At 34.4% G+C, this 11,510-nt stretch overlaps 1 protein-coding gene across 1 annotated transcript; it reads right to left on the bottom strand.

The window, feature by feature from the left end:
- LOC111304969 (MYB-like transcription factor EOBI) lies at positions 1 to 1,375 on the bottom strand. The gene is made up of 4 exons (XM_022902039.2): positions 1,328 to 1,375; positions 1,076 to 1,242; positions 825 to 954; positions 1 to 722 (listed from the first exon to the last, which is right to left on the bottom strand). Exons 2-4 carry the CDS (start codon positions 1,233 to 1,235, stop codon positions 131 to 133), a joined length of 882 nt encoding a protein of 293 aa, XP_022757774.2. The 5' UTR covers positions 1,236 to 1,242; positions 1,328 to 1,375; the 3' UTR covers positions 1 to 130.
- Between the last annotated feature and the right edge of the window lie 10,135 nt (positions 1,376 to 11,510).

Genomic DNA, 11,510 nt, shown 5'->3' with positions numbered 1-11,510 from the left:
TTGTTAAAATTTGTGGTGTTAGCCGAAACTTTGTTTTTAATATACTAATAATCCATCGGATAACAGAATCGCGAGAATGTTTAAATATAGAACTTGATACGTCACGTAAGCGAATTCATATCATTTAGACCTAATCATAAAGCTGCTGCTGTAAGAACCAAATATTCTCTTCATTCCACACACTCTCCATCGAGTCCCCACCACCCAACCAACCATTGCTCTGCTCCTCCGTCGCCTGAAATTCAACGCATCTACCCCATGTGCCCGGTACATTTTCTTGGCATAAACCCGATCCTTTTTGTAAGTTATTGGGGTAGTCTGAAGCGCTTTGTGGATTGTAACAATCTGTCAGGTCAGAAACGGAAGAGACTTGGGTGTCTACGGAATCTGATGAAGTGCCTGATAACTCGGGCAGGAGACTTGGGTCAACCTGGACCGACCCAGTTGCGTTTGCATAGGTGATTTGACTGGTGGTCATGTTGCTGATATTATCCGTGTAGGTGGTGTTGCTGGTGCTGGTGGGTTGACCTGAGGGGGACTTGGATGAAGCACGGATCCGTTCAATTAAACGGGGAATCCAAACGTAACGCATGGCGTCCCTGAATTGTTTGCTGTTAACGTCACATTTAAGCTGCTTTGCCTGCTTCTGGACTCTTGTTCTCCAATAGTTTTTTATTTCATTGTCTGTCCTTCCAGGTAAATGTTGTGCAATTTTTGACCACCTTCAGGGTTTCAGGATCAAACTTATACAAGTTAGCTAAAATCATTCATATGTTTATTGAAATTCAGAAATGAGGAAAGCAATATGGGAGTTAAGTAAGAACCTGTTGCCCCAGCGAGAATGGAGTTCAAGAATCAATAGCTGCTCTTCGAGGCTGATGTTTCCTCGTCTAACTTCTGGTCGCAAGTAGTTTAGCCATCTTAATCTGCAGCTTTTACCGGTTCTTCTTAATCCTGAATACAATTACATCATGTCAGTATCACAAAATAATCATGTGGGTTTGTATCGATTTTGGGTGAAGCAGACTTGTTTCAAGTAACAGGGAAAGAAATAATCGTGGAAAAAATTATTAACCTGATAAACGGGCAACAGAATTCCAGCGACCTTCACCATGAATATTGACATACGCCTTAAGCACGGAGTCCTCTTCTTCAGTCCACGGACCCTTCCTCACGTCCATCTCTTCTTCACTTTGTGGAGTTCCAGATATGAAACCTCTCTCGTAAACATCCATCTGTAAACTGAAAACAGGTTACTTTCGGTCAGAGAACAAGGGTAGGAATCTAAGAGGGGAAGACAGAGAGAGAGAGAGAGAGAGAGAGAGACAATTGATTTGGGATTTGGATTAGTGTTGAAGATGCAGAAGATGAGCTTACGAGGATATTAGATAAGTGGGGATTATATAGAAAGCGGCAAAATGGGATTGGACTGACTACGAAAGTAAACCATTTAATCTCATGAATAAACAAGAAAAAAGAGGGGCGTGTGCGATAGAAGTAGAACGCGCCACGACCCACGAGATCAAGTGGTTAAATTAATAGCAGAAAACTGCTATTTTATCGAAAACCCATTTGTGAATTTTTTATTTGGCTTTTGACTGTCTGACTTTTCCACATCTCTCTCACACGCACAATTGGACAAAATGTTTGAATATGAACTATGAAGACCAAAGCCACGGTCATCAAAATGAGTTGTCTTTGTTTATTATTACATGCCCAATATTTTCAATGTGTTCTGCTTTGGTTTGCAACATGTGAAGATGATGAAACAGACCATGGTTTCAATCCTGACTTTATTATTTATGACCGACCACTTCCTTAAACCTTTTAATTAGTTAATTACGTTCACCCCTTTTTACTGGCTTAAGCATTACTGCAATAAAAAGTAATTCTATTGGTCTTTGTTGAGTCTAAAATTAGAAGTAGATTTTTTTCTCTTTCTTATGGGTTTTTGAAGTGTCATTGATCAGTTCTTTGAAACTTTCAAGATTGTGTATCCTGTTTAAATGACAAATGACTTCGCATACGAAATTTTGTTAGCTTTTGGATTGAAAAAAAAAAAAAAAGAGTTAGGTGAGCTCGGCTAGTTGGAGAATTTTATGCTCATAGAGCAGAAAGAAGTCAATTTGGTAGCTGGTACGGATTGTGACTTGTATAAACTGTTTGTCTCTGATTAATTGGAAAACTGAAATGGAGGAAGATTGATGCAATTTTTTCTGCAAATGGTGTGCTGACAGAAGGAAAAAGAAGTGCCTTTGTTTAGAATATTGAATTCTGTGAAGAAACCCAAATTAACAAGCAATGTAGTGTGGAAGGTTGGTGTGATTAAAACAGACATAAAATTCCCCTCCAAGTCAATCAAATTTCACTTAAATTGTCAACTTTTGTACATGTCGATACCATCTTTAAACTGAAAATGAAATAATTAGTAATAAATTTATTTTCTCTCTCATTTTCACAAAACCACAAATTTCGTTAATAAATTTGGTGATAGTTTCTTGCAAGGTGTTCCTTTCACTCGAATGTAACAAGATTTTGGTTGGTGTGGTTCAACATCTGATGACACAAATCTCCAATACTGCCCTCTGCGGACGGTTCTGATTTAACCTCTCCGCATTATCAACAGAACAAGGACTTTCTAATCCAGACCAGTAAGAGTGCAGATATCAGGTGCTGTTGACAGTAACATTCATTAATTTTCCTATCCTACAATCAGACAGCATGTTTTTTAAATTAATAGTAATTTTGAGAATTCAAAATAGAAATGTCCTAAATTTTACTAGCAATTAAGCCCTGTAGACGTTAAAATAAAAGCAAAAAGCAATTCAGCTATTCGTGCGTTGCTAATTAAACAGGATTTAATAATCGATTATTCCACATTAAAGCAAAAGCTCTTTTTATAACTTTCAAAAAGTAAATAGTCAAATTGAGTTATACCCAGCCAAGAATGATTCTCAAAACGAAGTCTCAATGCCTTACCCCCATAGGAGGGACAAAACTCTCAGAAGGTAAAAAAGCCAGCACAAATTCCCCACTCTTGACGCCTATCTAATCTCTCCAACTTTTTCCCCTTCCATTCTAGAAAAGCATAACTTTCGAGTTTCCAAAATAAAATTCCTGTCACCGGGTACAGTACGACAATCTAACACTGGAACAGAACTCTTAATTGGTTGATTATTGTAACTTTGCAGCACATTGAAAAACTTGTTTCAACCTACAAACAGCATCAAATCAAGTCCCCCTTGATTTGTTTCAACCTCGGTTTGCATCAATGGAGTCTTCTTCTTCTTGGGGTTTTTCGACACTTGTAAATGACGCTAAGTAAGATTAAAATGGAAAGATAGAAAGTATTCCATAACACAGAACATTAACTTTACCACCTTAATGGGGGTGGTAGAAAGTCCCAATAAGATTGAAATTTATTTAATAATATGTGTTTTGGCGGAATCAATGACTGGAATAAATACAAAGGAGCCACTCAACTTGGTGTTGATCAGTTTCCCAAATATGGTCTCCCTTTTGGTCAAAAGAAATCAAAGGTAAAAAAATTTAAGAGAAGCTTGATAATTAAGTATTCATTTTATATATTTGCTTGGCTAAAATGAGGGAATTTATCTTCCTGACAGGGGACTACTGTGAGTACTATTAGGAATTCCATTCGCAAGTTTCGAACATGACTATGATACTAATTGTAAATATCACAAGAATTTTGATTTCAACTATTAAATTAAAAAATCATGATCCAATTAAACATTAAAGTTAGTGAAAGCATAATTAAATGATTAATTAATCATAAAAAAGATAATAATTTAATATGATTCAGTTCAATCAATTTATTTTCACAAGTGAAAAAAAATTACATAGTTTCAAAGAATTGCAAATATACAATCTTAATTAACCACTTAACAATTAATATTATGGACTCTCACATTCTCCTAAAGTTTTATGAAATATTTTCAATCTAAACAAATACATATTTATATGCTCATGTTTATATGAACCATCTCAATTGTTTTTAATCCACCCAAACAAATATAACATTCATTCAATGTAATATTTATCGTACTTATGTGAATTTTCTTTTTTTTTTTTAGTCTGCTATAAACATTTAAATATACACACTCTAAACATTTAAACATATCCATTCATAAAAACTCTATCAATCTTCACTAATCTCATAATTGTCTATTCTAAAAATTTTATACTTCTTATATATTTCTTTCATAATTAATCTTATAAAGACTACACTATTTATAAGCATATAAAATTTCTTTACTTTTAAAATTTTTTTCTTATAAATCTTCTTATCTATTAATGATACGTAATTAATTTCGAATGAAATTCTTACCAGACTTGAGTTGCTATTTCCAATAAGTAGGAATGAACCAATCAATCACATATGATAGTCTAGTTATTTAGACAAGAATGTTGTCAAGATTGGCTTCAGCCTGAAGTACACAAAGTTCAATCTTATCCAAACTTTTTTCTTTCTTATGTAACTACATTTCTTTTGATACGCAAGAATCGACGACATAGCATTCATCATCCTAGAATTTGAACCTTGTTCTAATTCTAAATTTATTGTCCTTGTTTACTGCTTTCTTAATTTTTTGTTTGGGTAGGTGGGGGTGTTAATTTGCTGTAAATCCAGAGGCAACGACCTACCTGATGAAAATCGTTGATTAGAAATGAAGGGGAAAGGGCAATTCCTGGCAGGGATGTCGAGATGCTGATAAACAATGAACCAACGCATCCATTTGGCTGGCCGTATCTTTGAACACGTGAGGATTTTGAAAAAATTTTCCGAACAAGAAGCCTTTTTTCTTACATTCTGATTAGTATGACTAAATAAAAAAAGGAAAGGTGAAACGAATTTTCTTTTTTTTTTTTGGGTATATTAACTTGCTTTATAAGGAAAAAAAAAAAGAAACGCAAATGGAACTCTACCAATCATCGTGTAATGTGTTAGTATAATACTAAATTTTTAATTTTAATAATTAAAGTTTAATCTTTGAACAATCTTAAATATCAAAAAAAAAAATTGGACAGACTATTGAAGATAAATTTGAATAAAAAAAAGGGAAATGAAAATTAATTGTTCAGTTCATTATATCATTTAGTATATCTTAAGATGAAAAAAGGAAATATAGAAGGGAGAGAAATATGATAGAATTACACTGTTTTGTTCGCGTCTCTTTAATTTCCTCTCTTTCATGATGAAAAGTGAATTTTGTGGGCTGTGAACATAAATGCTTCAAATTTTGTATTTGTTATCCCAATCACTGAGTTCACAACTCTTAGTAAAGGGCTATACCTCCTTTTGTAAATACAAGCCTTTGGCTCTCTACAAATTAATTTCTCCTGGAAAGTCTTTGGGAACAGCCAATTATTGGAAACCAGAATGCCATAAATGAGCGTTACAGTATTTTCCACCATTTTCTTCAGGCACAACAGGAAGAAAGATCAGAGAAATAATAATTGTTAAAACTGTATAGTCTTTAAAGTACTTCCTAGAAATTGTGATGTCCTTTCCTTGGAAAGAAGCTTCAATGCTCAATTCTTCTTTACTTTTTGCGTGTAATGATAAAAAGAATGGAATAATTAAATGGAAAGGAAAGGTAATTCGATCGCTGACTTGGAAGAAGTTACAAGTACACAAAGATACAGTAACATCTATAAAAAGAGTCCTTCTCAGTTTAATCACACTTTGCTTTTAATTTTTCTCAAGTAATCAGTACTTTCAATCTTCCTCTTTTGTTATAACAAACAGCTTTAAGTTTTTAGATTTCGTTTTAAGGGCTGGCTATAGTTCTTCCATGAAAAAGGCCGTCAAGTTCTCTCCTCCACGTTTCAATGAGCCAGCCAGCCGTTGACTGAGACCTCGCAATGGAGAATAGAAATGGGATTCTAATGTTGTTTCATTTGACATCTATCTATGTATTTTACATATATAGTTTAATTAATGACTTGTTTTGGGATTTCCTAGTCTATTTTGTATTAGGGAAAGACATCTACATTGACAAAACAGTTCTTAAAAGAAGAAGAGTATAGAATGGGAGATTATCTCAAAAGTCGTACTATATATAAAGAATTTTTTTTTTTTTTTGCTTAACCACCCCAAATTGCGCTTACTTGTTGCTGACATTTGTTGCTGTATTCAGTTATGACATTGAGATCACATCTTAATATATAGAAAGAATAGAAAGAAGAAAGACATTATTGTTTTAGCGAAACGTGTAAAAATGAAGCAAAATTATTAAATAATGCCATTATACTCTATGCATTGTCAAATTCTCCCGTCCTAATGCTCTAAATATCAAAAGTTTCCTATAAATTTTTTTTCTAATAAAAATGATTAAATTATCAATTTCATGAAACATTCACAAAATATATTAAAAATATTGGTTGAACTTGTGTAACTTGAACCCATAATCTCGAAACTCAAAATCAAAGGTACGACTCAGCTCCTTAGGTAAAGAAATGTCATCATTTAAAATATTATACTAAATTGCTATTTTATAATATAAATTGTAGAAACCTTAATTTTATCATAAAGCATATGACTCTATTTAAATAAATAATTTTGATTTGATTAATAATAAAAGCATTACTTCCACGCTTCAAATAGTTGCAATTAATAAGACAAGTTACAAGGACTAATTAAAGTGGTTTTCTTATGTGATGCATCTAATAATCAAATGACTCTAGAGATAAGTTTGCTGCCGTTCCTCCGAAGAGTGGCTTCAAAATGCGTTACAAAATCCGACCCATTACCTTTCGTGACGAGTAAGAGGTGAAGATGGTGGCTCTGACAATAACTTACCATGTCAACAGTGAAAATAAACATGTAAGCTATTGTTGTGTTGGAAGGATTTTGTTTGTGAAAACTCTCCAGCGTGAAGAAAAAGGTTAATAATAATAATATGTTAATCTAGAATATAATTATTCCACCAAGCCTAGATTCGATGCATCTCTTTGGCAGAGACCGACCAGTAATTTGATTTATCACAATTTTTTATTGATTTCTTTGTAAGAGAAAAACAATGTTATTGGTTGGAAGAGAATTTCCAAGTTTTGATCTCAGTCATAAACTTTCTTTTTCAAAATTGTCAATGTTATTAAAATATTGTCACATTTTTGTCATGTTTATCGCGATCGGAGAAAAAACATTTGTTGTTTTGGCAGCGTTTTAACCCCAAACACACGGACTGGCCAAAAAAAAAAAAACCCAATTCAATGAATATTATTTCATCAAACCCCACCATCACATGCCCAGAGAAAACATCATCGTTAAAAAAGAAAACAAAAACTTATTTCGTCTTTTCCTTTTGGTAAACAAGACAAATTCAAGGAAGGATACAAAAGATTCAATCATAAATCTTGACCTAAGGATACAAAAAAAAAAAAAAAACCCAAACTGCAAGTTGATCAGTTTGATTTATTTAATAATATAAAAATAGAAGTTGACTAGAAAGAATCCACACATGCCTGTTAGAGTCGGCTTTCAATGAACGCATGGCTTTTCATAAAGATGAAATTAGTACCCAAAGAGAGCTATATGTTTGACAAAACTCCAGAGTCCAGACCTTTAAAAAAAGATAAACAACTTGTCTAATTAGCTACATTAACCCCTCTACTCCACTATCTAAGCCCTTTTGTTTTTCTCTCTTTTTAAAGATACAGAAGGATGGAAAAGGCCAAGTCCTAGCCCACCATCAAGTGGCAGACCTCTCGGGCTGACTGCTAATTTGTTTTCGCAGTCAAAATAGAAGCTTCTTGCACTCAAATTCTATTTCAAACCTCTTCTATGTTTAAGGTGTTTATAGTCATCAAAACTGTATAGTAAACACTAATTATTAAAATAATGTCGATGATATCTCATTCTGACATAAGAAATGCATCCCCTTAATCAAAAGAGGGAAGAAAGGCACTAATAGTTGCAATTAAAGAATTTAAACTTCCCTGTCGGATGCATGGTATGGTCCAGCATGCACTCTAGAAGATGTATGCTAAAAAGTAACAGTACAGAATTACCAAAATAGAAGATGCAGATCAAGGCCAAAGGGAAAAAAAAGTGAGTCAGTAAAGAACAAAATAGGCAACATGAAATTGGGTCTCAATTTCAATGCAGTTTTAAGCAGAGAGAGGAAGTATACTGTACTTCATTACATTTATAAGGGCACACAAAAATTAGAAGCAAGATTCATTGAGACAAAATTAATAGAAAAAAAAAAGCGATTTAAAATATATTTTTTTTCATTCCTTTATTGGCGTATATCATTACAATAATAGTATTTCCTCATATGTCACAAGGAGCATTTAGAAAACTTCCAGCAAGTGAAGGCATTATTTAGCTGAAATTGACCACTAAAAATGAAAAAAAGAACAGTGGCGTATTTCTGTGGTTGCCTATGGGGGAACAGTACGTCTATAATATGGTAATTAGGTCATAGCATTCCCTAACTAGCATCTTGGCAAAGCAATCTGACCAGTAAATTTTGATAAAATCTTTTGCCACTCAGACATTTTATACGATGCTAAATGCTGACTGTATTGTAGATGAGACACGAGAAGCAATGGTCTGAGTGGCAAACGCTTGAATCTTCTTCTTGGCATCTGGAATTAGAAAAAGCACTTCGTAAAGATCAAAGAAATGATCCAATTTGTAGCTGAGAATTAGTATCACATAAAACCTTCAAGTTAGACTAAGAGTAGGAATTAAGAGCTCTATGATAGGCCCGATCGCAGCTCACCTTCAATCCAAACAAACAAACCCAAGCCCAAACAATAACAATAAAAGAAGGGGCCTCAACCTACCCACTAAATTAATGTATGGTTTGTTTTCCCTTTCCTTTCTCCAAAGAAAAGCAGTAGGGTGATCTTAAGCAAATTCAACATTTTGAGTTGATCTTCGGATAATTGTGCTTAGAATTTTCTATTTTTAAGCATGCATATTCTGTACTTTACTTCTAATTACATGTTATACATTAATGTATATGTAGAGTACAAACTTGTGTAGTTTAAGATTTAAAGCTTGGACAGGGTTCGATATAGAATTATTAGGTTCTTGGCTTATTGCTATCTCAAAGAGAGCAAATTCTAACACAATCTGAAATTACTATAAATCTGAAATGGCAGTATCTCGTACCTTTACGGCATTTGGTAAATCCAATGATGTTGGCAATGCCAAGGCTCAAACAAACTCCCACAACTAGGACATAATCAGCCTGAAACCTTACCAGTGAAAATATTCCAAGGATGGTCCAACAGGCTGCCTTAAAAAGGACAAAAACGAGTAAGAAAGCGTTAACTTCAAGTATATAAGTCCATGAAAAATTGTAAATATTCTTATTACTGCACAGCATTATGCATATCATTACATATAACTGCAAACTCTAGAAGATTAGGTTGTCACTGCAAAGAGAATGATCCAAGTTCTATATCTCCACAAATGCTAGTCAAAATCCATCGGCTAGTCCCTTTCAACCCTTTTTCCCAATAATTACTTACATTAAGGTATAATGTCCACCAAAACAGCCAGGAATCCTTTGGGTTAATAAGAGCTAACGACTGCGTAGAAAAAGCAAAAAAAAATTACAAAAAACGAAATGAAAAGACTCATAAACGTTACAAGAAATGCAAATTAAGAGATGAGACAACCAAACGTAAGAATATAAATAGCCAACCTCTTGGTCAAGGCACTCAAATTTCCATGTACTCTCACCCTGGTCATTTATCTCATTCCACCACCTAAGCCCAACTAAGATGCGGCCGCTGACATTCTTGACGACCCAAAAATCAAGAGCAGAAAGCACAACAGTGATCACAAAGATGATAACGAAACTATCGGCGAATAGTGCTGACAGTATGTAAAATGCCAAAGCTGAAGCCTGTCAGAATCAAGACTGAAAGCAGTTACACAAAAGGCGTCACTCAATTCTTGAAACAGAGAATTATAAATACTACTACCATAGAAAGATATAGTATTCACCTTGAAGAACACGTGAAAGAAGCATGTTTTGGGATTGGCATAGTTTTCTTCTATGGGCTGCAGAGGGAATATAAATCACGTACTGACAGACATGTGAGGGACAAAAAAAAAAAAAACCAAATAACAAGAAATCTGATACATCTAAAAATGTAGATTTGAAAAAATGTAAAGCAAATTTCAAGGTAAATAAAAAAGGTTCAAAATTACCGGTAATGTCATGATCTGAGAAATTAGACGGTATCAAATTCTAATATTGGATTCAGAGGGAATTTTACCTGGCTTAGATCCATAACTAAGGCGAGTATTCAAAAAAAATTTTGACACTTCTTTCTTTAGAAACTTGTTATGGATTATAAAGAAATCAGAGATTTTGATAGAACAAATTTGTACCAGGGCGGGTCTCTGCTTTAGCTCTTTTCGCTCCTAGAAATTTTCCCTCGTTCTCGCAGGACACATTTTCTTTGTGTCGACAAGATGAACGTTTGGGGGCTTGAGGCCTTGCAGCCTTGGGGTTTTGGGACACTCCATTAGTCCATTAGACGAAAGCTCAAGTAGAGATGAACTTGGACCTGAATTGGGTCAAACTTTTCTTACGAGAGAAATGCAAGGCCTTCGATTGTTCACTAGCATCGGGCCATTACTATTTGGTTTGGATCTACTGACTGGCTTTATCTGTTATCGTGAGTTTAGTGAAATTTACGGGAAAAAAAGTTTTTATTATATTTTTAAGCTCGTAAACCAAAAAAGGGATAATGCCATCTTCGGGTAAGTTTTCTTTAAATTATCCTTAAAAAACCAAATGTGATTAACATTAGACTATTAATCAAATATAGCCGACTACATTTATAAATTATGACGCAACCATACACTCATTTGATAAAGTCAATAATACCATGGAATGGCCACATCTTCAAATTAAAGGTATTTTCTCGAAAAAAAAAAAAACAAAAAAAACAAACTTGAAAAGTACAGGAAAGTTCCAGTGGCAGAAGGTGGGGACGAAAATTTTCCAGCTGGGCCCATTTGCAATCTGACAAGTGACAAGTGCGGTAGCTGATTGTGATTGTTACTCTTCCAGCTCCAAGGTCCAAAGGCAAAATGCTGGCGACCATGATATGACACGAGAGACAAGGCTCTTTTGACAATATCAGCCACGAAATTGATGCGGTGGAAGTGTGGAACCTTTTAGAATCAACATGACAAACAAACGCCCCAGCAATTGTGGGTCCATGTGGCCACATGTAAATCGAGAAATTATATATTCCAGTCTCTGGGCCATAATCGTTGCACAAAACAAATTAATTGGCGATCGAGGGCTCCACGTTGGATTGGAGGAAAGCCGCCTTTACCTCTTTTTCACATAGTCAAAAGTGGCAGATTCGTCAGGTTTCTTTATTTGTCAGCTTCTGTCTTGTTGTGAACTTTTATTGCAAGCAAGCTGTGGGTTTTAATTCCGACGGTTAAGCAAATGGAAAAGGAAAAAAGGAAACATCTCAACCAATGACAAAAGACAAATGAG

The sequence above is a fragment of the Durio zibethinus genome, chromosome 21 (genome assembly GCF_047325235.1).
Source record: "Durio zibethinus cultivar Kanyao isolate XHJ-2024 chromosome 21, ASM4732523v1, whole genome shotgun sequence".
Classification (NCBI taxonomy): Eukaryota; Viridiplantae; Streptophyta; class Magnoliopsida; order Malvales; family Malvaceae; genus Durio; species Durio zibethinus.
Note: the sequence above shows the minus strand (reverse complement) of the source record. Positions and strands in the feature narration are given on the sequence as shown.

Coding starts and splice junctions, on each gene's coding strand:
- LOC111304969 (XM_022902039.2), bottom strand. CDS start 1,235: ATGGATGTTTACGAGAGAGGTTTCATATCTGGAACTCCACAAAGTGAA. Junction 955..1,075: donor TTCTGTTGCCCGTTTATCAG/GTTAATAATTTT, acceptor AATTGTATTCAG/GATTAAGAAGAACCGGTAAA. Junction 723..824: donor CATTCTCGCTGGGGCAACAG/GTTCTTACTTAA, acceptor GAAACCCTGAAG/GTGGTCAAAAATTGCACAAC.